Raw genomic sequence first — 25,459 nt, 5'->3', positions numbered from 1 at the left:
AATCTGAGGATATCTTATCGCTGTTTTTGTTATATATTTCAGTTTGACGTGCATCTATAATATAAATAAAGGTCATATGGCCGTATGTGATTTTTGCCACGCTTTTATTAGCTTGACCTGTATGTATGTAACGGAATCTTTGAACTCGATTTTTGTCCACTTTGAACGGTCCGATTAATTTTAAATTTTGAACAATTATCAAGAACCGATGACAATACACGATTTAAATAATTTTATTCCATTCACCTCAAAAGGTTCGTCAGGAATCAGGATTAACGATTTTCCTTGTGCGATCATAGCGAGGATTTTAGTTTTTAAACTATAATAATTATTTGTAATTTTGGCAAAGGGAGATCTCCCGCCGGGCTAGGTGATCATGCCCGGGGAGCGGTCGTGCTCGTCTCATTTAAGTACTAGTATATATGCAAGATATTTAGAAAACTTCGATAGCGTGATTCAGCAGCGCCATCTCTTGACGAATAGCGGGAACTCGCTACAGTAACATTGGAGTAGTAAATGAGCATGCAGTCCAACTGATGGTAATAGGTCGCTGTCGTATGGACATCTGTGAGCGATTCCATAGAGAAAGAAAGACAGAAACATTTATTTGTAAAAAATACTACAACATTATTTGACGTTTGACGACCCGCGTGGCGGAGCGGTCACCATGCCGGTCTGACGCGCAGAGGGTCCCGGGTTCGATCCCCGGCCAGACAGATTTCTAAATGATGAATTTAGATTTCTGTTTCTGGGTCTGGGTGTTTGTGTATTTGTCTCTGTGTGTGTCCATGGCACCCACGATACAGGGAATCCTAGTGTGGGGCTGTGAGTGTAGAAAGCGTTTTTTTTTTTTATTATGTGACAAATAATAGTAAACATAACTTTAAAATCAAAACATTGCTGCAGTAAAATTTAACATAACGCTGTTTGTCCACTGCACCGTCACCGAGCCGATACCGATAATTAATCACGGCGCCGAAGTAGCGTACACATACATTTACTATGGGATGACGGTGCTCGGGTGCGGGACGTTCGGTGGACAAGCTGCTATAGCAAATGTATGTACGCTACTTCGGCGCCGTCTTAATTATCGGTATCGGCTCGGTATCGTGGTTGGTGGACAAACAGCGTAAGGGTCCACACTCGGCCTCACCGCGGTGATCCACGGCCACTGATCTTCAGTGTGTCCCAATTCAACGAGTAGTTCGGTCGGGTGGTGCGTTGGCAAAATAGAGAATAGGTTCCATTACAAGCCGATCATACATTTGAAGGTGGTAGAACCCTTTGTAGTGCGACTCGGCGGCACCACCGCCACACCTATAGTCGTCACAATTTAATAGGCCCATTTTGACACATGCCATTCTAATGTCATTAATGTTTTAAAGTAAATTTTTAGTAGGCAGTTTACGACCACGTGACGCTAGAGCTTGCAGCTGCCAAGCATTCGGAAGAAACCATAATCGATTAACTTTCAAATAATCGATCATAAATTACCAATAATTAATAACGATGTTCTGACAACTCTGATAGGGCCCGTTTATTAGCTGTTGCCCAAAGTGAATCAGGACATTGGCTACACGCACTCCCTTCCAACAATATTGGCACCGTGCTGGATCCTATAACGTTGCGCATTTCTATAGGTCTCCGGCTCGGTGCCAAGATTTGCGAGTCTCACTTTTGTCCGTGTGGGCAGGAGGTGGACACATTGGGTCGACATGGCTTGTCCTGTATCAGGAGTGCCGGCAGGCTATATCGTCACGGGACTCTGAACAGTTTGATTCGTCGGGCTCTTGCTACCGTCTCTATACCAGCGACTTTAGAACCCCCAGGTCTTTTTAGAGACGATGGCAAGAGACCTGATGGAATCACTCTAGTTCCATGGAGTCTCGGACGACCCCTGATATGGGACGCAACGTGCGTTGATACTTTAGCCCCCTCACACCTAGCTAATACTTCAGTGAAAGCGGGGGCTGCAGCCGACCATGCCCAGACTCTCAAGCGTCGTAAATATAGTAATTTATTAGACAATTACTTGTTTGCGGCGCTTGCTTTAGAGACAATGGGTCCATGGTCATCTGACATGAAAAAATTCATGTCAGATATGTCGGCCAAACTTGTCACTGCTTCCGGTGACCAAAAAGCTGGCGGCTATTTTGCACAAAGATTAAGTCTTGCCGTGCAGCAAGGAAACGCCGCCAGCGTTTTGGGAACCATGCCTCACACGGAAATTTTAGATGGCTTATTTTATTTATAATTTTCTTGTATATTTTGTAAATAAGTCCTTTTTTAGTTTATAGTTTATTTTATTACTTAAAATTTCCTATATTTAGTAATTATGATTGTAAATAACATAGATATAATATTTAACATCGAATAAAATATTAACAGTTATAATTAATTATTTAACTCTTTTTCATCATAACAACAATAAAATAAACAAAACTTTGTGTCAATGATAAAACGAAAAGAAATGCACGAGCGATGCTTTATGCGTAATATTTTAAATATGATTAAATTTTTAAATTACACTAGAATTTATTTTCTTTTCTCCTTTTTATTAATATTTAGATGATTTAGAAAAATATTAAATAAATATTTTGTTTACAAAATACAATACGATGTGGGGTTGTAATCGATGTGTATTAAAATCGGTTTCTTTGGTTATCTATTTGTATTATGCTTAGTGCCTAGCGATGGCATGTGTCAAAATGGGCCTATTAAATTGTGACGACTATATAGTGCCTAATAATAGCAGTGTTATGCGCTGCTGTGTTCATGTTTGAAGGGTGTGGTAAAGGAGACATATTTTTCCGAGGTATTCCAACTTTGTCATCAATGGTAGCGGCTCGTATGTGGCCGACCGCAAGTAGAAATATAATCTTATCTGGGGTTGATTACAGATGTCCATCGGCGCCAGTAGGCACTTACCATCAGGTGGACTGCATGCTCGTCTGCTATTCCTATATTATAAAAAAAAATGTGAGCCGTCACGGGACGCCTGGCAGATGTGAAACATCGACATTATTTTGTAGAAGTAATATGCAGAAAAGAACATATTGTGATAGGAACTAAATATGTCATAATGATAAAATAAAATATTACGATTTTTTTCCAGATAACGATGACTATTTATTGAATTCGATTGCGCATGGCGACGTGTCGCCACACCGTGCACACTACTGCATATAGACTGTATATATATACCGTCGCCACGGCATGCGTCGCCACGCCAGAAATCGGTTTTACGTGCGGCTATAGATGTTTCACATCAAAAACCCTATGTCCTTTTCTCAACCTCTATCAACGTGTGGACACAATTTCATGACAATCGGTTATTTAGTTAAGAATTGAAAGTATAACAAACAAAGAAAGTCACATTCGAGTTTTATAATGTTAGTTAAGAATGTTAAAATACTTGAGATAGTTCATCATCATTAACCCATAACTGTCCCAGTGCTGGGCACGGGTCTCCTCTTACAATGAGAAGGATTAGGCCATAGTCCACCGCGCTGACCAAGTGCGTATTGGTAGACTTCACATACTTTTGAAAACTTAGTTTTTTTTTTTAAAGATTTTGTCAGGTATGTAGGTTTCCTCACGATGTTTTCCGTCGCCGTTTTAAGAAAGTGATAATTAATTTCTAATACGCACATAACTTTGAAAAATCAGAGGTGCCTGGGATTTGAACCTCGGTCCCCTCGTACGAGAGGCCGAGTTTCTTAACCACTAGGCTATCACTGACTGCTTGAGATAGTACTGAACATAGTTTTCTCATGCATTTTTCTATCAGATCTCAAAGCTATTGGTTTAAGTAGTTTTGTATATATGAAACTGGATCGGTTAGTTAAAAAGTTTACCCGCATTGAATAGGGTTGTCGTTTTAATTATTTTTTTAATATTTGGCAAAAATAAATGCTTATTTTTGCCGCATAAATTTAGTATTCATTTTCAACTAGTTTTTTATAGAAGTAATTTATTAAATGTTGCAGAAAAAGTATTATACCAATTTATATCATTTAGGAATCGAGGAGACTTTTAATTATACACCTACCTATATGATAGGTTTAAAAAATTGCTTTTAATTTTAATTATTAAATTCAGGGAAGAAAGACATCGTGAGTAACCTTATACTAATAAGTTACTTACCTGAGTTAAAAAAATATCAAAGGTGTGTGAACTTTCTGTATGTGGAAACTTATTAAAGGTTATTCTATTTTATTTCATGTTTTTCTAAATAAGTAATAGATGTAGGTTTGTCTGAAAAAAATCTTGTAAAGTCTACCATTTGCACTTTGAGGGCTTTGGGCCTTCACTCCGAGAGTAGAACCTGGCCAATTAGAGGAATAGTTATAGATTGACTACGATGAAGATAAAATACATTTATGAGGAAAGCCATGTCAGTTCAATTGTATGGTACTTTTTCTAAAATATCTAATACTTAGATATTTTAGAAAAAAACTAAATCTCTAGCGAATTATCAGCCAAATAACACAACAACGACGAATATGTAAAGGCCTGTGCGTGCACAGGCTCGAATTTCTATTTCGCGCTGAAAAACCCAAATTCTACAATGGAGTGTCGAGGCGAGCATCGAATGAGTTATCTACATACTCGTACTCGCGTCTATTTGTCAGCACTTATCGAGTATACTCGGCATAATCTGTCAGCCCTATCCCGTTCTGCGCATGTGTGTGTACATATGAGTAGTTGAACGAACATGTTCAACTTGTTTCCATACTAATCGTGGATCCGAGGTTGATCGTATCTGACACAGGCTGCTATTGATTTATTATATTGCGGTAAAATATGTATAGAAATATAAATTATAAGTAAAAAAAATGATTCCCTATCTTTTGTGCTCGAAAAGTTCAAAAAGTAAAGTGAAACAGATACATCAGATACGACATATGTTTGTATCTGAAAATCTTAAAAAGTAAAAAGTGTGTGTTAAAAACTGAAGTAGGAAATGAATATGAAGTCCAACTGGTTGTTAGTCACCATTGCCGCCCATGGATATCCGTAAAATGCTGTAACTAGCTCCAATTAGGATAAGTTCTACCTACGGTTGCAGATACGTTGCACTGAGGACTTAAACTGGAACGCCTTGTATAAATCTGTCTGATGACCTGTCTCACTCACCATTTAGCCGGCACATAACACGTCTCTCACACTTAACAGAGATGAGGATCGAATAAACCTTTAAATAGTTCTCCTTCTTTAACTGGACTAATTCGATAAACTATTACTGCAGAGCAGTGACAGCCTAGTGGTTGATTCGCGGGCTTTCGATTGTGGAGTCCGAGGTTAAAATCCCAGACCCTCTGATTTTCAAAACTTATGAACGTGTTACAAAGTAGTACAACTTGCTTTAATTGGGAGGGAAAATATTGGGAAGAAATCTGCATATCTAAAATCTTCAAATGTTCTCTAAATAAAGTTTGAAGGTAGTAGAACCCTTTGTGGTTCAACTCCGGCAGCACCACCGCCAGACCTGTTTCTACCCAATAACAGCAGTGTTAGGCGTTGCTGTGTTCCGTTTTGAAGGGTGTGGTAAGGGAGACTGACTTTTCCGAGGCGTTCCAGCTTAGTCCTCAGGGGTAGCGGCACATCTGTGGCCGACCTCAGGTAGGAATATCTAATCCTATCTGGGGTTCATTACAGTTGTCCATACGCGGCAGTAGCCACTTACCATTAGGTGGACTGCTTGCTCGTCTGCTACTCCAATATTATAAAAAAACAAATGAAAGTCTACCAATAGGCCCTTGGCCAGCGCGGTGGACTAGGATTAGGACAATCCTTCGCATTCTGAGAGGAGATCCGTGCCCAGCAGTACAACAGTAATGGGTTGATGATGATTATTACTGTTCCCCTTATAGTATGTCGTCGGTCGCCCATTCAAGAGACAAGCCGTTATTTTTTCTCCCACCCTGCTACTGCATTTAGGCAACCTCTTCAATCCCTAGGCCAAGACCTTAATTTATTTTTAACACGCTTTTATTAGCTTGGGTTGTACGTTTGTATGTATGTATGTACGTAACAGTAACGGAATCTTTGAGCCCGATTTCTATCCCATTTGAGGAATATTATATCAATTGTGGAAAAAGTGTGGGGTGCTGTTCGAAAATTGATCAGTGGAGCACTCCACGCTTTTACAATTATACAATTTACTGTTCCTTAATTGATTCCTAGATTGAAAATTATTTTCTACTTTTTAGTTGATTTAATCATTAAAACGTGTTTTTTAGTTTTTTGAACTATATTTATTTAAGATACTGATGCTAAACCTTCGGTTGTTCCCAGGCGGTGCTGGCGGTAAGGGCGTCTGGGGAGCGCCGGGCTCTGAACTCCTTGAGGAGTACGTGGAGGACGCGAACGACCCCAACTATGACTCCGAGGCGGTCACCAACGGCGATGTGGAGTTCAAGCAGGTCATCGTGGAGGCTGAGCCTGAGGAGATCGTGGTGAGTGTCTTGATATACAGGGTGAATTTTTAAATAGGCCTTCAGGGTCGAATCCGAAACTATAAGGATTAGCTAAAAATGCTGAAAGGAGTTACGAGGCCGATTTTGATAAAAACTAAAACTTTATCATTCGTTTTTCCCTAGCCGGGCATCGAACGAGATCATTTTGAAAATCAAAAGATCAAATAAAACACCTGTTGTATTAAAACATCAGATAGCCTATATTGATCAAATTTTAGTAGTAATGATAAATGATAAACTGAAGGGAAAGGCAAATTTTGAAGATTTTTTTTCTAAAAAAAAACCTATTATTTAGTGACGTTTATCGTTTGAGTCACTGATCTCTTCGTGTCACACGCTGTGTAGCTATCTGCCGACATAATATGGAGTAGCAGACGAGCATGCAGTCCACCTGATGGTAAATGGCTACTGCCGCCCATTGACATCGTAATTAATACTAGAAGAGATCAGATTCCAATAACAGTCGTCGGCCACAGATACTCCGCGCGTACGCCGCGGACAAGAATATCTTACCACACCTTTAACTAGCGGTGGTCGTTGAATCAACGAACTAGTTAAATCAACCGTTGATTCACTTTCAACGAATCAACTTTAACCCAATAGAAATGAACTAGTTAAATACGTCAACGACGTTGAACGGAACGTTTCGTTATTTTCAACGTAAATTGTATTTTGTAACGGTGGTCGTTGAATCAACGAACAAGTTAAATCAACCGTTCAACGAATCAACGTTACGTCAACGACGTTAAACGGAACGTTTCGTTATTTTCAACGTAAAATTGTATTTTGTTTAGAATTAAACTTACGTTAATTTTTTTTATAATATACGAGTAGCAGACGAGCTTGATTGTCGGTATAATAGCATAATTTAAACTCCAATTATGTAGAACATATTGAATTATTTCCTAATAAATAATTATAATTATCAATTCTTGATATTGATATTTAATAACACGCACTACGTCAAATTGTTTCTAAAATAACATTTACCGCACTTCAATAGAGAAGCGTTGATCGTTGCAGCATAGTTAAAAACCGTTTATTATTGATGCGAGTTGAAATTAGTAACACGTTAAGTCGTTGACGAAATTAACTAGTTGATCAACTAGTTGATCAATGGAAATTAACGTTGACGTTTCGTTGACCGAAAAAACTTCAACGACCCACCGCTACCTTTAACCACAAATAGGTGTATTTGTGGTTCGACTCCGGCACTACCAGCAGCAACAGCAGTGTTAAGCGCTGCTGTGTTCCGGTTTGAAGGGTGTGGTAAGGGAGACATACTTTTTCGAGGCGTTTCAGCTTAGTCCTCAGTGGTAGCGGCGCAGTGTGATCGACCTCAGGTAGGAATTTAATCTTATCTGGCGTTGATGACGTCCATGGGCGGCAGTAGCCACTTACCATCAGGTGCACAGCATGCTCGTTTGGTAATTAAATCTTATAATTTCATAAAATAGACACATAGATTCGATCGCTAGCGAATGTATGTAAGACCTTGACTTATTAGGCACGTGTTTGTCCAAATTAGCATACGTAACTACGTTTTGGCAATCCGGCTTAGTTTAGTTCCGGATTTTATAGAAATTAACAAGTAAATTATATAATATATACCTACTTGCTATAACGGTGAAGGAAAACGTAAAACACCAACACGAATAAGAGTGGAAAATAATTTATAGTTTAAAAAAACTAAAAGGGGGCGTCCATTAATTACGTGAGGCGCTTTAGGTCGTTGCTGGGGAAATCTCTGGAAAGGTAAAATTAATCGCCCCAAAACCACGCCTTTATATAAGAATAAAATTATTGACGACAATTAATGTTATAGTTCGCGTAAAATTACTAGTCCGCTCTGAATATAGAAATGAATCGCGTCGCAATAGCAAATTGTATGACTACACCAGTGTTCGCAACAACTTCAGAGCGGACTAGCAGTTTGGAGTGGACTATACTGTTCTAAAAGTGTGGGGCGCCTTGTAGGAAATTTTTAAACAATTCTGTATCTTGGATTAATATTCATAAAAATCATAACAATTGATTTTAATATTTTAAAATGTAGCAAAAGATTGATGAGCTGTACAATCTACAATCAAGCGACCTTGCTATCTCCTTGAGATGCAAGCTGATTAAACAATGAATTACAATAAAAACTTTAATTGTATGTCACAATGAAAAAGTTACAATATTGACAATTTTCAATGAAATATTAAAACTACAATATTATAATTGTTAAGTAATATTAATTCAATATTCTATAACAATACTGTTGTTGTTGTTGTACTAACAATAGTAACAATGAAAGCCGTTTTATTGTTGTATAAAAAAAAAATAACATTTTATAGGCTTATGCTGTTTGTCCACTGCAACCGTCACCGAGCCGATACCGATAATTAAAGACGGCGCCGAAGTAGCGTACATACATTTACTATAGCCGCTTGTCCACCGCACGTCTGTCACCCGAGCACCGTCATCCCGGCCGCCGATATTTCGAGCAGATCGGCGTGACCGCTATATCGGCACCGAGATTTTGACGTGCCGATGTGCCGGCAGTATAAAACACATTGGAACTTGTCTATACACTGCCGTCACACGCGTGACAGCTGGAACAAAATAAACCGCCGATATCGGTCGCGGTGGACAAACTATCGCCGTCACGACATATTAAACTCGGCCCCAAAATAATCTCGTACTCGGTATCGGCTCGGTGACGGTGCGGTGGACAAACAACCTTACCCGTTGTAAGTACAAGAATTAATAAATACCGTCAAGTTAGAGTCGAATGTGTTGGTTCAGTACTATTATTATTATATTTGTACTAGCTTGTACCCGTGGTTTCGCTCGCAGTCAGAGGTTTTCTCTATCCTTCGGTAATGGTATCCTTTCCGGGATGTACTGTACCCTATGTCCTGTTCTGGACCCCTGACAACGTGTGTGCAAAATGTCATGACAATCGGTTATGTAGTTAAGGCGTGAAAGTGTAACAAACAAACTCTCATAAAGATGTCATTAAACAACATAACTCAGAGAGTTAATCTATGTTGTTGCACCAATGAAAATAAAGTATTTCTGTATGTGGATTTGCATCCATATCTTAGTTACCACATACTCGTACATCACTGATGGAGAGGTGCCCTTAGGCCTTTATGACCTGAGCCTGTATAGACCGCACCTCTATACCTCGTTATCAACCCATTACTGTCCATCTGCTGGGCGCGTGTCTCCCTTCAGTATGAGAAGGGTTTAGATAATACTCCATCGCGCTGGGCAAGTGCGAATTGGTAGACTTCACACATCTTTATGAACTTTTTAAGAACTCTCAACTATTGATTTCCTCATGATGTTTTCTTTCACCGTTACAGCAAGCGATAATTAATTTGTAATACGCACATAACTTAAAAAATCAGCAGTGCGTGACATTCGATCCCTGGATTCTAGGGTTTTTCAGTAGCCCAAGGAACCCTAAACGCAAGCCATATGGGCGACCTTCAACGAAACGAGTGAGCGAGCCGCAAATAAACTTATTGAACACTTTGCACACTTTATTTTATGTCGTACAACTACATGTCGTTAACTACAGTGACACACATGTAGTCATTGTAATGTAGTACAAGTACAATGCAATATGTTCTGTGTATGGAGAGAGGGAAATGACAAAAGGATAAAAATAAACACTTGTATACGCTCTGTGAATAAAAATATGTAAGTACCATACGTTCGTAAGTTAATGATGTGCCGAGTCGGCCATTTTTGGTATTCGAGTACTTTAGTAGGTACTCATATAAAAAAGAATCGAGTCAGTACCTACTCGAGTCCAAAGTATTCACAAAGTACTCGAGTACTTTGCAACATACAGTCCAATAGCACGACAGAGCAAAAAAAAAAAAAAAACGCCACTCACTACACAAAATTAAACAAGTGTTTACTTGTACGAGTTGTAGTGTACGAGTATCGTTAGTATTCGAGTATTACTGGTACTCGAGTATCACTATTGGTACTCGAGTATGCGAGTTTATATAAGTACTCGAGTACTGATTTGAGTTGACCTAACTCGGCACATCTCTATCGTAAGTAGTATGAAGTTTGTTAAATTCAAAATGTTACAAAGAATGGACTTAGTCTATAGTAATATTATAGAGAGGAAAACTTTGTTGATTTTAAAAATTCTTTCACCATTCGAAAGCTACATTATGTACGAGTAACATAGGCTATATTTTATATGAAATGTATTTGATAAATAGATTCTGAGGCGGTACAAAGTTTGCCGGGTCAGTTAATCTGTAATATTGTTAAAAAATAATTGATCCATACAATATCAAAATAATGTGATACTATTACGATACGATATTATATGGATATGATAATAATTAAATTAAATATTAAGGTGACAGAACCCTCTGTGGTTCGACTCCGGCTGCACCACCGCCACATCTATTTCTGCCTTATAACAGCAATGTTAGCGCTGCTGTGTTATGGTTTGAAGGGTGTGGTAAGGGAGACACTTGCGAAGCGTTCCAGCTTAGTCCTCAGAGGTAGCGCTCCATCTGTGTCCGACCTCAGGTTGGAATCTAATCCTATCTGGGGATTATACAGATGTCCATACCGCAGTAGCCGCTTACCATCAGGTGGACTGCATGCTCGTCTGCTACTCCTAATTATAAAAAAAAAATATACACAAGCGCCCAAACCCTACATTCCTCATTTAGGTGTGTGTCTGGCCGGGGATCGAACCCAGAACTCGCACGTCAGGTTTTCCTAATTTATAATAAGTATATGTTATCTCGAAGACACTTAGCACAGCGCAGATCCAATATAATGCTAGGACAAAAGACACATCATCAATATTGAGCGTACCCTCTTTAGATGCAGCGTTGCGACATTGTATTACATAAAACCTACACTCGGTGAGCGTGTAGGCATAGTGGAGAGATGGAGCGGGTGAACATAGGAAAAAATATCGATTTAAACATCAAATTAATAAATATAACTTTCAAATTTGTAAATGATTTGTGTAGTTTCTTACGATATATATACCAATAATGTCTATCTGTTAATTTAATCTATGATACATGGATACGCACAATTCATAACGCTTCTCTTTTAAACTTAGTAATTTGCCCATTTTTTTATTCGTTCTATTATCTGTGACATTTATTTACGCTAAATTTAATTTGAATTATTGAAAAATCGATAATAACTTCTCGAAATTGAAATACTTATGAATGATAAGTGATTCCACCACCTTGGGTGACTTTTCCGCTGTATTTTGTGCAAAATCTCATGGCGCAAGACGGCATTTTTAATCGTTTTTCAACACAGAAACTTTGACATAGAAACGACCATTCTGAAAGGCGCGCGGCCCGTGACTAAGTTGTCATAGGCCAATTAGCCCATAAATCATGTGCCAAATTTCGAACGTGTATGACTCATCTACGTCTTTATTAGTAGTATATCTATGATGCTAATCCTATTTCTGCCTAATAACAGCAGTGTTAGCGCTGCTGTGTTCTGTTTCGAAGGGTGTGGTAACAGAGATATACTTTTCCGAGGCTTCTAGTTTAGTCGATTAGCTTGATTACATATGTTCATACGGCAGTAGCCACTTACCATCAGGTGGACTGCATACTCGTCTGCTACTCCTATATTATAATACGACCAATATAACGTTAGGGCAAAAAACACCTTATCAATATTAAGTGTACCCTCTTTAGATGCAGCGTTGCGACATTGTGTTACATAAAACGTAGCGTGAGCGTGTGGGCATAGTGGAGAGAAGGAGCGGGAGCGGATAGCGGGTATAATATACGTTCTAATTGGTCTTTGTTTAAGCTTAGGTATAGTCCGCGCCAAACTGCTAGTCCACTCGGAAGTTGTTGCGAGCAGGTGTAGTCATACAATTTGCTATGGCGACGCGATTCATTTCTATATTCAGAGCGGACTAGCAGTTTTACGCGGACTATAGGTAAAAGTTGTCGAAGGTTAGCGAGGTTAGCGAAGGCGGAATTGACAGCGTCAAATAATGGAAGGGTTTTTTAGTTTCAAGAAGTACGTAAGTTAAGTATGTTTTCGGTTGATCTCTAGTTTTATATGACTACTGTTCGTAAAGTTCATAAAGTGTTCTTTTTGATATTTTATTTCGATATTTTCATCAATTATATTTTCATCCATTCTGATACTATTCCTTAACTAGTTTTTAGGTAGTCTGTCCACTAATTTAGCACCTAAAGTTTAGTTTTTATTTCATCGCCAACGCGGTTTAAATATAAATGAAAAGTCTAAAGAAACAAGTGGGCGAAGCCACAGGCTTGTCTTTATATGTTTTTAAAAACCATCAATTCAACGGTTCGATTTTTATAACACTTGCCAAATATTCTTGGATATCGTCCAAGCAATTGTTTCTTAGTAAACAAGTCTTAAATCAAAGGGAAATTATTTGCAACGAATGTTAGTATTTCGCAAATGTTTAAGTGTTGTTTGTTTAGTGTGATATAGTCCGCGCCAAACTGCTGGCCCGCTCTGAAGTTGTTGCGAGCAGGTGTAGTCATACAATTTGCTATGGCGACACGATTCATTTAGGTTTAGGTTTAAAGAATCTTTATTTTTCTCATAAGACATACATTTGTCACTTCAAATAATAAATTTAATTTCTATATTCAGAGCGGACTAGCAGTTTTAAGAATTATACGTAAGTTTAACATATTTTTTTATAATGTAGTTGTAACAGACGAGCAAGCAGTCAAGCAGAACACAGCAGCGCTTAACACTTCTGTTATAATAGAAATAGGTGTGGCGGTGGTGCCGCCAGAGTCGAACCACACAGTTAAGCTTGCACGTGGATGGTTCCGCACCTCAAGCATTTTCATTAATTTTAGTATTTGTTATTATAGCAACCATTGGAGTGAACGCATTGTGAAAATTTGAACTGTCTACCTATTACGGTTTAATAGATAAAGCAAAAAACATCGAGAAATAACAGTTTCTTGTCAGACTGTACTAATAGGTTCATTATATTTACATAGGCTATTCTTTTCATAATAAATTTCTTGTTATAGTTCTTGTTTTGTGACTAATGTGCGATTTTATAGGTAATATCTGTTTTTATTGTGTTGTTTGTCATAAGTTATATGTGTTTATGTTAGAACAATAAATAAATTATATTTAATAGCTTTTTGTTTGCGATTTCTGAATAGGGAATAGGGGTGGTACTTACAGTCTCTTCTACGTAGTCTAAATTTTTCATGTAAATAATAGTAATCTTACTTTTTTATAATTTAAGAGTAGCAAACGAGTATGCAGTTCACCTGACAGGTGGTAGAACCCTTGGTTCGACTCCGGCGGCACCACCGCCACACCTATTTCTGGTGTAACAGCAGTGTTAAGCGCTGCTGTGTTCTGGTTTGAAGGGTGTGGTAAGGGAGACATACTGTTCCGAGGCGTTCCAGCTTAGTCCTCGATATTAGCGGCGCATTTGTGGCGGCGACGGGTAGGACTCCTAATCTTATCTGGGGGTTGAATAAAGATGTCTGTGCGCGACAGTAGCCACTTACAATCAGGTGGACTGCAGGCTCGTCCGCTACTCTTATATTATAAAAAAACATATACCTCATAAAGGACTACAATCCAATCTGGATCAATTATAAACGTCCGTGACAGTGGCCACCTAGTTCGTTTGCTCGCTACTCCTGTAATATAAACAAAATGATAGATTTATTGTTAGAGTCCGCGCCAAATTGCTAGTCCGCTCCGAATATAGGAACGAGTAACGTCGCTATAGCAAATTGTAGATATTAGCGGGACGAAGAGAGCGCGGGGCCCTCCCGTCACCCGTTCGCTGCCCGCTCTCGCCCGCGGGTACATAGCTGCGTTAGTGTGCCCTTACGTTGCTACGGAGTATATGCTTGTAGTTGTGTTCGACCGCATTGACTCTGACTGACACCTGCGCGCATTAACTTAAGAGCGGACTTGAAGTTTGGCGCAGATTGTACCGCGCTGCAGGTCATGTCATTCGGCCAAATGGGAGCGCGCCAAACGCGACGCACACAGATTATATGCGTGCTGTTTATGTTGTTGTTTTTTTTTTTATTTTACTAATATCACAAAATAAAAACTAATATAAGGCAATCTTCATACAAAGCGGCCTCGAGCAAAGCACACATGGACACCGCTCAGCGACACGTTATCTCGGGGGGACTCGGGCGCGTACGTGCGCGGCTGTCAGTCCGCTCCTGACACGCGTTTGGAATTGTTTTGTGCAAGAAATGGAGCAACAAAAAAAGCTACCGTAATTGTGCAGTGCACAGTTGTTTACATTTAACATTAAAATGTGAATTTTCCTTTTTATGATCTACCAATTATTTGGAGAGGTAAGTCGGTATTATGCTCATCGGACTGCATAATTATGCCCGCTTCGCTCATCACAACGCAGTGCCCCGACGCAGTATCGGCGCGGGGTCGACGACCGCGCTGTGTGTCACGTCATTCGGCCAAGTGGGAGCGCGCCAAACGCGACGCGCACAGATTATATGCATGCTGTTTATGTTGTTGTTTTGTTTTTTTTTATTTGTTTGTGGCTTTGTTTACGTATAAATGGTGATGATGACGTCATTACGTAGGTTTTCTGTTGTATTGGTATTTTTATTATTGAGTGGGTGGAAGGAACCCGACGACGTGGGAGCGACGCCGGGTTATGTGGGTTTTTTACAGCACTAAACCCCCCCCCCCCCGGTGGCCGTCCTCAGCGCTTGGTGGAGAACTCTAGGATCTCCGACGGAACACAACCGGAGCCCTCCAAGCGCGATGCCCTGATCGGGCTCTGCCCCGGGAGAGGAGTTTACGCTCCTCCCACATACCTGGTATTTACAACGGTATGCGACCACACACACCGCCGTCCTTCCCGGGGTCGCTTACTGGACGGTTCGAGCTCCCACTCTTGCCGCCCGCAACCCCGGAACCCCCTTTTAGTCGCCTCTTACGACAGGCAGGGGATTTTTTTTTTTTTGTTGACGAGAGGGAAACCTTCAAAAGGTACCCGATGCCTTGGGAGCGACACAGGGTTATGTGGGACTCTTACCGCACTAAAACCCCCCCGGTGGCCGTCCTCAGCGCTGCGTAGAGGACTCCGGGATCTCCAAAGGAACGCAACCGGAGTCCTCTTAGCGCATTGCCCCGTCGGGCTCCAGGCAGGGGATACCGTAGCCCTATTCTGGCCCCATTTTTGCTACTTCTTTATCATTATTCCTAACTGTTAGTTTTCTACGTTTTTACGTCTTAATTAAAAAAGCCCGATTTATGAAATTTTGTACACACGTTGTAAGGGGTACAGAAAAGGACTTTTTAGCCCTTCTATCTCTAAAAAAGTACCGTTCCCGAGGGATAGATAAAAACAACTATCGTCATTTGTGTTTACATGATTATGCAACCCAGAAAAAAAGTCTTTCTTTCTTTCATAGATTTCTGACGTGAGCGCAACCGTGCGTAAAAGCTAGTCTTTAAAGGCGTTCTTGTAATATATATTTTTTATTTTGTCCCCAGCGCAAATCGGAACCAGTCATCCTTGAGTACTTCGAGCATGGTGACACGAACGCTGCAGCGGAGGACTTTCTGGAGTTCGTCACGCCGAACAGGAGTCACTTGGTGAGGATATAGCCCAAAACTACATAATAATTTTACATAAGATAAATTATGATTTAAATATTAAATTCACTATTATGCGACGTTCTTATAGTATGGAGATTTCATTTATTTTAGTTTTTGTGTGGAACCCTAATTCTAAAATAGAAGTGGTCTAAGTTACACCTTTTGCTATTGAAAGTCCCCTGAAAATCGGAACAGTTTCAGAGATAACCCGGAACAAACAGACAGACAGACGGACACAGATTTTAATTATTGTTCTTTATTATAAACGTGAATAGTTTCATAATATGCAATTAGTAAAAAAACTGTTAACATTACATACATGAAACAGACTTCAATTTTATTTAAAGGTGGTACCACCGCTACACTTATTTCTGCCTCATAACAGCAGTGTTATGCGCTGCTGTTCTGGTAACCCAGATAAGATTAGATTCCTACCGGAGGTCGATCACAGATGCGCCGCTACCCCTGAGGACTTCACAATGCCTCGAAAAATAGGTGTGGCGGTGGTGCCGCCGGGGTCGAACCACAAAGGGTTCTAACCACCACTAAAAGTAAGTTTTGCTAAAAGTATTTTGTGAATGTTTTGCAGGTATGTGAAACAATAGTGGAGATAGCGTTGGACCACAAGCCCTCGCACTGCGAAATGGCCTCCGTCCTCATCTCAGACCTATATGGCAGGGTGTTCTCAGCTAAGGACATTGGTTTTGGTGAGTTAGTTTTGATATAATAAATAAGTCTGACTGTATCTTTGGGTTAGGGGTCGTTCAAGTATTACGTAAGCACTTTTAGGGGGTCGGGGGGTCTTTGCTTTGCTTATTTTGGATGACATGGGGGGTAGGGGAGTCTAGATGATGATTACGTCATCGGTAGTATGTTACTTGTTTACACGAATGGCAACCCTCACATTGTCTTTATTTGAAAGCGAAACGCATTTTCGGGGATTCCCGCAATTCATGCATACGTTTAGGCATTTTTTTAATTAGAATTATGACATTATAATTATAATATAAAAAAATAACAATACATTACTTGAAAAATGTTTACGTAAGCATGGGGAGGGGGTAAGAGCTTTTCTTACTTTTGGGGGATGGGGGGGGGGGTAAATAATTGTAATAAATCTGCTTACGTAATACTTGAACGGCCCCTTAGGCAAAGTTTCGGCCAAAAAAGACGATTTGTCTCGGCCGAGGTTTCTATTTTGGCTAGTAAAGTGTATGACCGAAGTGTCAGGTTAGGCAAAGTTTCGGCCAAAAAAGACGTTTCGTCTCGGCCGAAGTTTCGGTTTTAGCTAGTAAAGTGTATGACCGAAGTGTCAGGTTAGGCAAACTTTCGGCCAAAAAAGAGGTTTCGGTCGAAGTTTCGGTTTTGGCTAATAAAGTGTATGACCGAAGTGTCAGGTTAAGCAGTTTCGGCCAAAAAAGAGGTTTCGGCCGAAGTTTCGGTTTCGGCTAAAGATAGGGTCGTCTTCGGTCGTACTCGGACGTGTGACTAGCGGCCGTTTCTTGTCTTTTTAACAGTTAGTACACCAACCCGTCGGACAAGTCACATTTATTGTTATGCCGTTATGAACATTTATCGAATCAAAAAATATTGATTAGTTGAGGGAATTTGTTGAAATGCTCCTATGATTATAAATCTCCGAATTTCAGGCAATTTTCCTAGGTCTAAAAAAGTTTCGGTTGCAGCTGAAAAACTAGTTTCGGCCTAATTTATGTACCAAAGATCATTTAATAATTTTTAGTTTGCCGAAATTGTTGAATGTACATTTTGGTGCCCATTATTCGCTAGCGCGATAATAGGATATTGGGTGATCTGCCTAAGAGTCTGTGTGGTTAATTGGATATATCATATTAGTGTGCCGTTGTCTTAGACATGAAATGAAATATATTTATTTTTTATAGGCCAACGGTGGCACTTACAAATTGTCAGTTACAATATTTAGCTACTACTGGTACTGGTATTAATATACTAGCTGGTATTGAACATACTAATGAACATACTAATGCTTAATTTCATTGGACCAAATTCAATTTCTTATTAACTCAACAACGATTGTACATTCCAGCATTCGAACGCCTATTGGAGAAGCTACCCGACTTAGTTCTCGACACACCTGACGCCGCAGTACTCCTCTCCAACTTCATAGCGCGTTGCGTCGCCGACGACTGCCTGCCGCCGCGCTTCGTACAAGCTTGCGCTGCTACCGACCTCAACGCACACGCCAGGTACCGTCAGCAACACAGGTGTAACACACACACCGTACACAACGCACACGCCAGGTACCGTCAGCAACACAAGTGTAACACACACACCGTACACAACGCACACGCCAGGTACCGTCAGCACAGTAGAAATATGGAACAGTATGGAAACTCCCTACAAAGCGTTCTAAACGGCGCACTCACACAAACGTGCGCATCGACGAGGCCCCTAAACGGTTCTCGCAGTGCTGCAGTAGCGAGTGTCGCGTCAAAACGAGCGGTCACGTTGTTATTTGTTTGTTATTTATTTCCGCGATCTTTTTAAAAATGACACGAGCGTATTGCGTGGTATACAGATGTTTGAATTCGGCTTCATAAAAACAGAGTTATCATTTTTAGTTATCATTTTTTTAATTCATTTTTATGCTTATTCATTTCATTTATTGCTTTCATTTTTATTCATTTGTATGATTCTGCCAAAACTCGTAAAAGGTTACGCCATAATTAATTGTATCAATTTTACACTGTATTCCGTATTTAAAAGTATAATTATAATAATTATCGTATTTTGCTGGGATTAACAGACGCTGTGGGATTACCTACTTATATTATTTGTAAACTGCGTAGTCATTGCAATTCGATTGATTGATCGAATTTAATAGCACAGTAAATGCTAAAATCATAGATGCTAAAAAAAGAATAAAGTGACAACCTTATTCTTCAATGGAGTGTAGGTAATTATTTTATCAAATAGCCTTAGTTTCCATACTGTTCCATATTTGTACTGTGCCGTCAGCGTCACAAGTGTAACACACACACACCATACACAACGCTATCAACTTCTTAGCGCGTTGCGTCGCCCTAGACTGCATGCCGCCGCGCTTCGTAAATGCAGTCCTAATGAGTGGCTACTGTCGTATGGACATCTGTAATCAAACCCAGATACGATTAAATTCCTATTTGTCGTTTTTTTATAATATAGGATTGGCAGACGACAATACAGTCCACCTAAACAACTATAAACAAGTCCATGGACATTTGTAATTAAACTCAAATAAGATTAGATTCCTACCTAATTTCGGTCACAGACCCAAGGCTGAGGACTAAGCTGGAACGCCTCGGATATGTATGTCTCCCTTACCACACCCTTCAAACCAGAACAAGCAGCGCTTAACACTGCTGTTATAACAGAAATAGGTGTGGCGGTGGTGCCGCCGGAGCCGACCCACAGAGGGGTTCTACCTTCAACTACACAATGTGAATGAGGGGAACTTCTCACTAGTTAATTGGGTTTATTTTGTTGATTCCTACGTCTTATATTTTAATAATATAATAATACCTATTTAATATTATTATTGTTTCAGGCAAGCAATCCACAGGGCGGAAACGCTGTTATCAATGAAACAGGGTCTCGTTAGGCTCGACAACATATGGGGAGTCGGTGGTGGCATCAGGTACATTTATTTTTATATTATTAAATATATATATATATATATATATAATTTATATATATATATATATATATATAATTTATATATATATATATATATATATATATAATATATATATATATATATATATATATATATATATATAATTTAAATTTTACATTATTAAATTAGAAGTGACGTAAAATAATTTTGGAAGTTACTGGTGGCATTTGTTATAAATATGAGAAATAAAATCGACACTAAAAGTTTGTTCGATAATATTGCAAGTTTTCTAGAATTTTTTTTTTTTTTTTTTTTTTTTCATTTCAATTATGTATGACTAGCTGACGCGGCAACCTTTGTACCGAAATCAAAATCAAAATGTCAAAATCTATTTATCAAATATATTTCATATAAAATATAGCCTATGCTACTCGTGGATAATGTAGCTTTCGAATGGTGAAAGAATTTTTAAAATAGGTCCAGTAGTTTTTGAGCCTATTCATTACAAACAAACAAACAAACAAAGTTTTCCTGTTTATAATATTAGTGTAAATATGATACGATATATCGTGTCGTGGCATGTAATATCGTGTCGTATAATTTTGTAAATATTTTTTCGTTTGTGTTTTGGGTTCACTTTTTATGCTTGCCATATTAGAATATGAATAAAATATAAAAAATAGATTTTTTTATAAATATATATATATATATATATATTTAATTTATTATATTAACCAAAGAAGTATCCTTAATAAACTAGCTGACCCGGCAAACTTTGTACCGCCTCAAAATCTATTTATTAAATATATTTCATATTAAATATAGCCTATGTTACTCGTGGATAATGTAGCTTTCGAATGGTGAAAGAATTTTTAAAATCGGTCCAGTAGTTTTACAACCAAACAAACAAACAAAGTTTTCCTCTTTATAATATTAGTGTAGACAATAATTATATTTTTATTTTTTTTCCCACAGGCCAGTGAAATCCCTAATAAGACAGATCCAGCTTCTCCTCAAGGAGTACCTGACGTCTGGCGACCTGGCCGAGGCGATGCGGTGCGTCCGCGAGCTGGAGGTGCCGCACTTCCATCACGAGCTGGTGTACGAGGTCAGCACCCACTGTCCCTGTAGTCAGCACCCAGCTTTATAGGGAGACGAGCTTTTGGAGTGGGAGTCCCACAAGAGTGGGAGCTCGAAACGTCCAGCAAGTAACCCCGGGAAGGACGGCGGTGTGTGTGGCCGCGTACCGCTGTAAACACCAGGTGTGTGGGAGGAGCCTAAACTGCTTCCCCAGGGAAGAGCCCGATTGGGGTTCCCTACAAGGAAAAATAGTAGTGGTGGTTGTACTTGAGAAGTCGAATTACAACTTACTCTGTATTCTTAATATTCATCATGAAAAAATGGTCGTAAAATACCTTTACACAAATATCACAGTGAAAATAGAATTAACCCTATGTTTTTACCACGCTTTTATTAGCTTGGGTTGTATCTATGTATATATGTATGTGTGTATGTAACGGAATCTTTGAACTCGATTTTTATCCACCTTGAACGGTCCGATTAATTTGAAATTTTTAACAATTATCAAGAACCGATGACAAAACACGATTTTATTAATTTCGTCCTATTCTCCTCATCAGGATCGTCGGGAATCAGGATTAACGATTTTCCTCGTGTTTTTTAGTTTTTAAACTATGTATAATTTATTGTGTGTTACAGACTGTGTTACTAGCTGTGGAGGCGATAAACACGGGCGTTGAGGAGCAACTGTGCACTTTCCTAGCTGAGCTGAGGCGTTGCGTCATCGTCACCCCGGACCAGATGGACAGGGTGAGTTTATAATTTTGAAGGGGATCTTTAGTGGCGTTGTGCACTTTTTGTAATAGATAAAAAATGTTAAACTCGCGTCTTTTAGTTTGTCATTTATCATTACTTCCCAGAGTTTAATGCTTATAAGCGACACTATCAGAGAAATAATATAGAGGGTGTATTTTTTTTCATACTGAACTCGTTCGATTCCCGGCTAGGGAAAAAGATATTTTAGAAAAGTAATGATGCAGTTTTAGTTTTTATCAAAATCGGCCTCGTAACACCTTTCAGAATTTTTCGCTAATCCTTATAATTTCGGATTTTGCTCTGAAGGCCAATTTGAAAAATTTACCCTGTATATGTTTGTATATGTGTGTCCTACTATTACGTGACGTCAGTAGCAGCGTAAAATCTAAATTTTATGTCCACAAAATACATATTCCGGGGCCCTCTGCCACGTCAGCAACCCATTACTGTCCCACTGCTGCGCACGGGTCTCCTCTCAGAATGAGAAGGATTAGGCCATAGTCCACCGCGCTGGACAAGTGCGTATTGGTAGACTTCACATACCTTTGAGATTTTATTTATAAATCTCTCAGGTATGCAGGTTTCCTCACGATGTTTTCCTTCACCGTTTAGCAAGTGATAATTAATTTCTAATACTCTTGAAACATCGGAGGTGCGTGGGATTTGAACCTCGGATCCCTCGATCGACGCCGAGTTTCTGAACCATTAGGCTATCGCTGGCTCACTCACAGATGTACGTGCATCTTAAACTAATTTAATGTTTGTTTTTGTTTCAGGGCTTCCTGCGAGTGCTCGAGGACATGTCTGATATAGTTCTGGACGTGCCATTGGCGTACATAATGCTGGATCGCTTCGTGGAGCGCGTAGCTCGCCGCTTCCGCTTAGGGGAGCCAGTGCTCAAGCGAATGCCTACCAGGTATACTCCACACCTATATCAAATAGAATTATTTTTTTTTTAATCAAAATAGGTTCTTTACAGAGCACTTTTTGAATGTCAATACAACTACCGCCACTTCACAAGGTGTTTCGCAGGTAATCGTCACACCTATTTCAAATCAAATCAAATCATTTTTTTATATTCAAAATAGGTTCTATACAGAGCACTTTTTGAATGTCAATACAACTACCACCACTTTACAATGTGTTTCGTTATGGAGAAGCGGCGAAAGAAACTCCGTAACACCTCTTTTAAGAAAAGAAAAACACATTTTTACAATGTTAATCTTAAGCTAATGGTACATGTGGAGCTGGAACTACTTCAGACCACACCGTTTTGTCAGTCAAATAATCACTTAGTTTATAGTACGCTTTTTACATAGCGTTTGTTTAACGACATGTTTGACCTTTTTTTCTGTGAGATTCTGTTATAACAGCAGTGTTAGGCGCTGCTGTGTTCCGGTTTGAAGGGTGTGGTAAGGGAGACATACTTTTCCGAGGCGTTCCAGCTTAGTCCTCAGGGGTAGCAGCGTATCTGTCATGTTCATATATTCGATTATCCGATTTTCGATTATCCGAAAGCCTAATGACAATAATTGAGGCTGCTAGAACCAGAGTGTTCTAACTGCATATTAATGATTTTTGACCTATCTGTATTATTGTAATTTAAAAATGTTGTATAGTCCGTGTAAAACTGCCAGTCCGCTCTGAATATAGAAATGAATCGCGTCGCCATAGCAAATTGTATGACTACACTTGCTCGCAACAACTTCAGAGCGGACTATACACTTTCACTTTTCTCCATATTGTAAATCGTTTTTTGTAGTTAAGCTACTCTGGTTCTAACAGCCTCAATTAGTCCAGTTAATCTAAGTTCTACTGTATAAATATTTCTGTATTTAATATTTATATTGATTTTTTTATCCACAGGGGCCGCAAACGTTTCGTGTCCGAGGGCGACGGTGGCGCCATCAAGGACCACGCGCTCAAACTGCGCGAATAGACTCGCCACACACACACATACACAACACATACATATTTATACATACAAACATATGTATATACATTACATACATACAAACAGGCAATATTGACATAGAAAGTGATCGACTGAATTTCGGTTTCGGTCGAGTTTAGGCTCGATTTCCGATTTCGGCCGAATTTCCGGTTTCGGCCGAATTTACCGTTTCCCATTTCGGCCGAGTTTCCGATTTCGGCCGAATTTCCCATTTTGGCCGAATTTCCGATTTCGGTCGAATTTCCGGTTTTGGCCAGAAATTTTCCGTCTTAAAATATTGTTTACGATTTCGGCCGTAAGACGAATTTCAGTCGGTTGCTAGCATTGATATTATAGCGTATTTATAAATGTTTATCACATTTATAAGTATTTATTTTGGCAGACACAAAAATCTCACACACAAACTTAATAAATAGTATTATAATATCGCCAAGTGGAAAAAGACCTTAAAATTAATGCAAAACCCGAAATAAAACTAAATTCATGATATAACATTTATTTATAGAAGAAATCTTAAATAAATTAATCTCATGAATAAAATAATTTTCACGATTTTCTAACACTTTGTCACTTTTCAAAAATGACAAAATATTTTGTTGATAAATATTTAAGATTTCTTTAATGAATAATGTTTGTCGCCATTGAACAAAATTTTGATTATGTACTTATTAGTTTTCGCAACATATATACAATTTGACACAACTGTAACAAACACACAGACAGACACACGAACAACATATACACAATATATAAGAATCATTATATATATAAAAAGATTGTACTAAAAAATAAATAAGAGATTGTTAAAATTATATTGTATGACAAAAATATTATAATGTATGTATGTAATATTAATGTATTGGATTTGCTCTCATAATTATAGAAATGTTTTCCGTCTAACGTAAGAGTAATTATTGTATTATTAGGGCCCTTTCACAGTATCCGAGTAAGGGTCGAAACACACACGCGACATTGCAATGTAACATGTTGCGAGGTCGTGTGTGTGTTTTAGTCTTAGACTCCCAAATAATGTTTAAAAGTGGTAGAAGCTCTGTGGTTCCACTCCGGCGGCACCACCGCCACACCTATATGTTAATTCTTCTTGAAATTTCAATGTAAAAGAGTACATAATAATAAATTTATTCGGATATTGTGAAAGGGGCTTGAAATTTTAAAACTAACGGATTCGATGAAAGTTGCTTGTATTTGCGAATATATAATTTTATGATCAAGTTGCGTGTGTCGATGTAACACATAGTTTTAAAAATATGAAAATGTCAGATCTTTTGTGGGTGAAAATTGGTAAATGGATAAATCAGTTATTAACAATAATTAATCTGATCAATATTAATAATTGCAAAAGAGTCAATAAATTAATAAAATGTTATATTCGCAAATTAAATAGTAAATATTGATCGAAATATAATGGACTGCAAGTATACAGGGTGAATTTTTCAAACGGACCTTCAGAGCCAAATCCGAAACTATAAGGATTATCGAAAAATGCTGAACGGAGCTACGAGGCCAATTTTGATAAAAACTAAAACTGCATCATTACTTTTTTAAAATATCTTTTTCCCTAGCCGGGAATCGAACGAGTTCATTTTGAAAAAAATTACAATTATTCCTACCCTCTATATTATTCCACTATCTGATAGTGTTGCTTATAAAAACGGCGGTAACTTATTTGCCAAACTATTACTTTCTCATACTAAGCCGTATGTCATGGTCATAACATCGAATAATTAGTTGATTAACCAACAAGTTCTTCAATGGTATGACTTATGAATGTTTCTAAAGAATTTTACATAAATCATTTATTATGTATAATCCTTATGAATTAGTATGCCAATGTATGAAAAAATATGAATTTTCTTCATAATTTTCCTTTTCCTTTAATTTGTCACATAACATTACTTCCCA

At 38.6% G+C, this 25,459-nt stretch overlaps 1 protein-coding gene across 1 annotated transcript in view; it reads left to right on the top strand.

The window, feature by feature from the left end:
• LOC140751225 (programmed cell death protein 4) overlaps positions 1–25,147 on the top strand; it is a 36,284-nt gene extending 11,137 nt beyond the window's left edge. The window contains exons 2-10 of the mRNA XM_073085094.1: positions 6,301–6,461; positions 16,008–16,109; positions 16,702–16,819; positions 18,178–18,337; positions 19,678–19,767; positions 20,722–20,854; positions 21,466–21,576; positions 22,359–22,498; positions 23,449–25,147. Of these exons, the coding sequence (XP_072941195.1) occupies positions 6,301–6,461; positions 16,008–16,109; positions 16,702–16,819; positions 18,178–18,337; positions 19,678–19,767; positions 20,722–20,854; positions 21,466–21,576; positions 22,359–22,498; positions 23,449–23,521 (1,088 nt within the window). The 3' untranslated portion in view covers positions 23,522–25,147. The remainder of the gene's footprint in view (positions 1–6,300; positions 6,462–16,007; positions 16,110–16,701; positions 16,820–18,177; positions 18,338–19,677; positions 19,768–20,721; positions 20,855–21,465; positions 21,577–22,358; positions 22,499–23,448) is intronic.
• Positions 25,148–25,459: the final 312 nt, after the last annotated feature.

The sequence above is a fragment of the Epargyreus clarus genome, unplaced genomic scaffold, assembly GCF_041222505.1.
Source record: "Epargyreus clarus isolate Ecla_fem2 unplaced genomic scaffold, WU_Ecla_fem_2.2 ptg000022l, whole genome shotgun sequence".
Classification (NCBI taxonomy): domain Eukaryota; kingdom Metazoa; phylum Arthropoda; class Insecta; order Lepidoptera; family Hesperiidae; genus Epargyreus; species Epargyreus clarus.
Note: the sequence above shows the minus strand (reverse complement) of the source record. Positions and strands in the feature narration are given on the sequence as shown.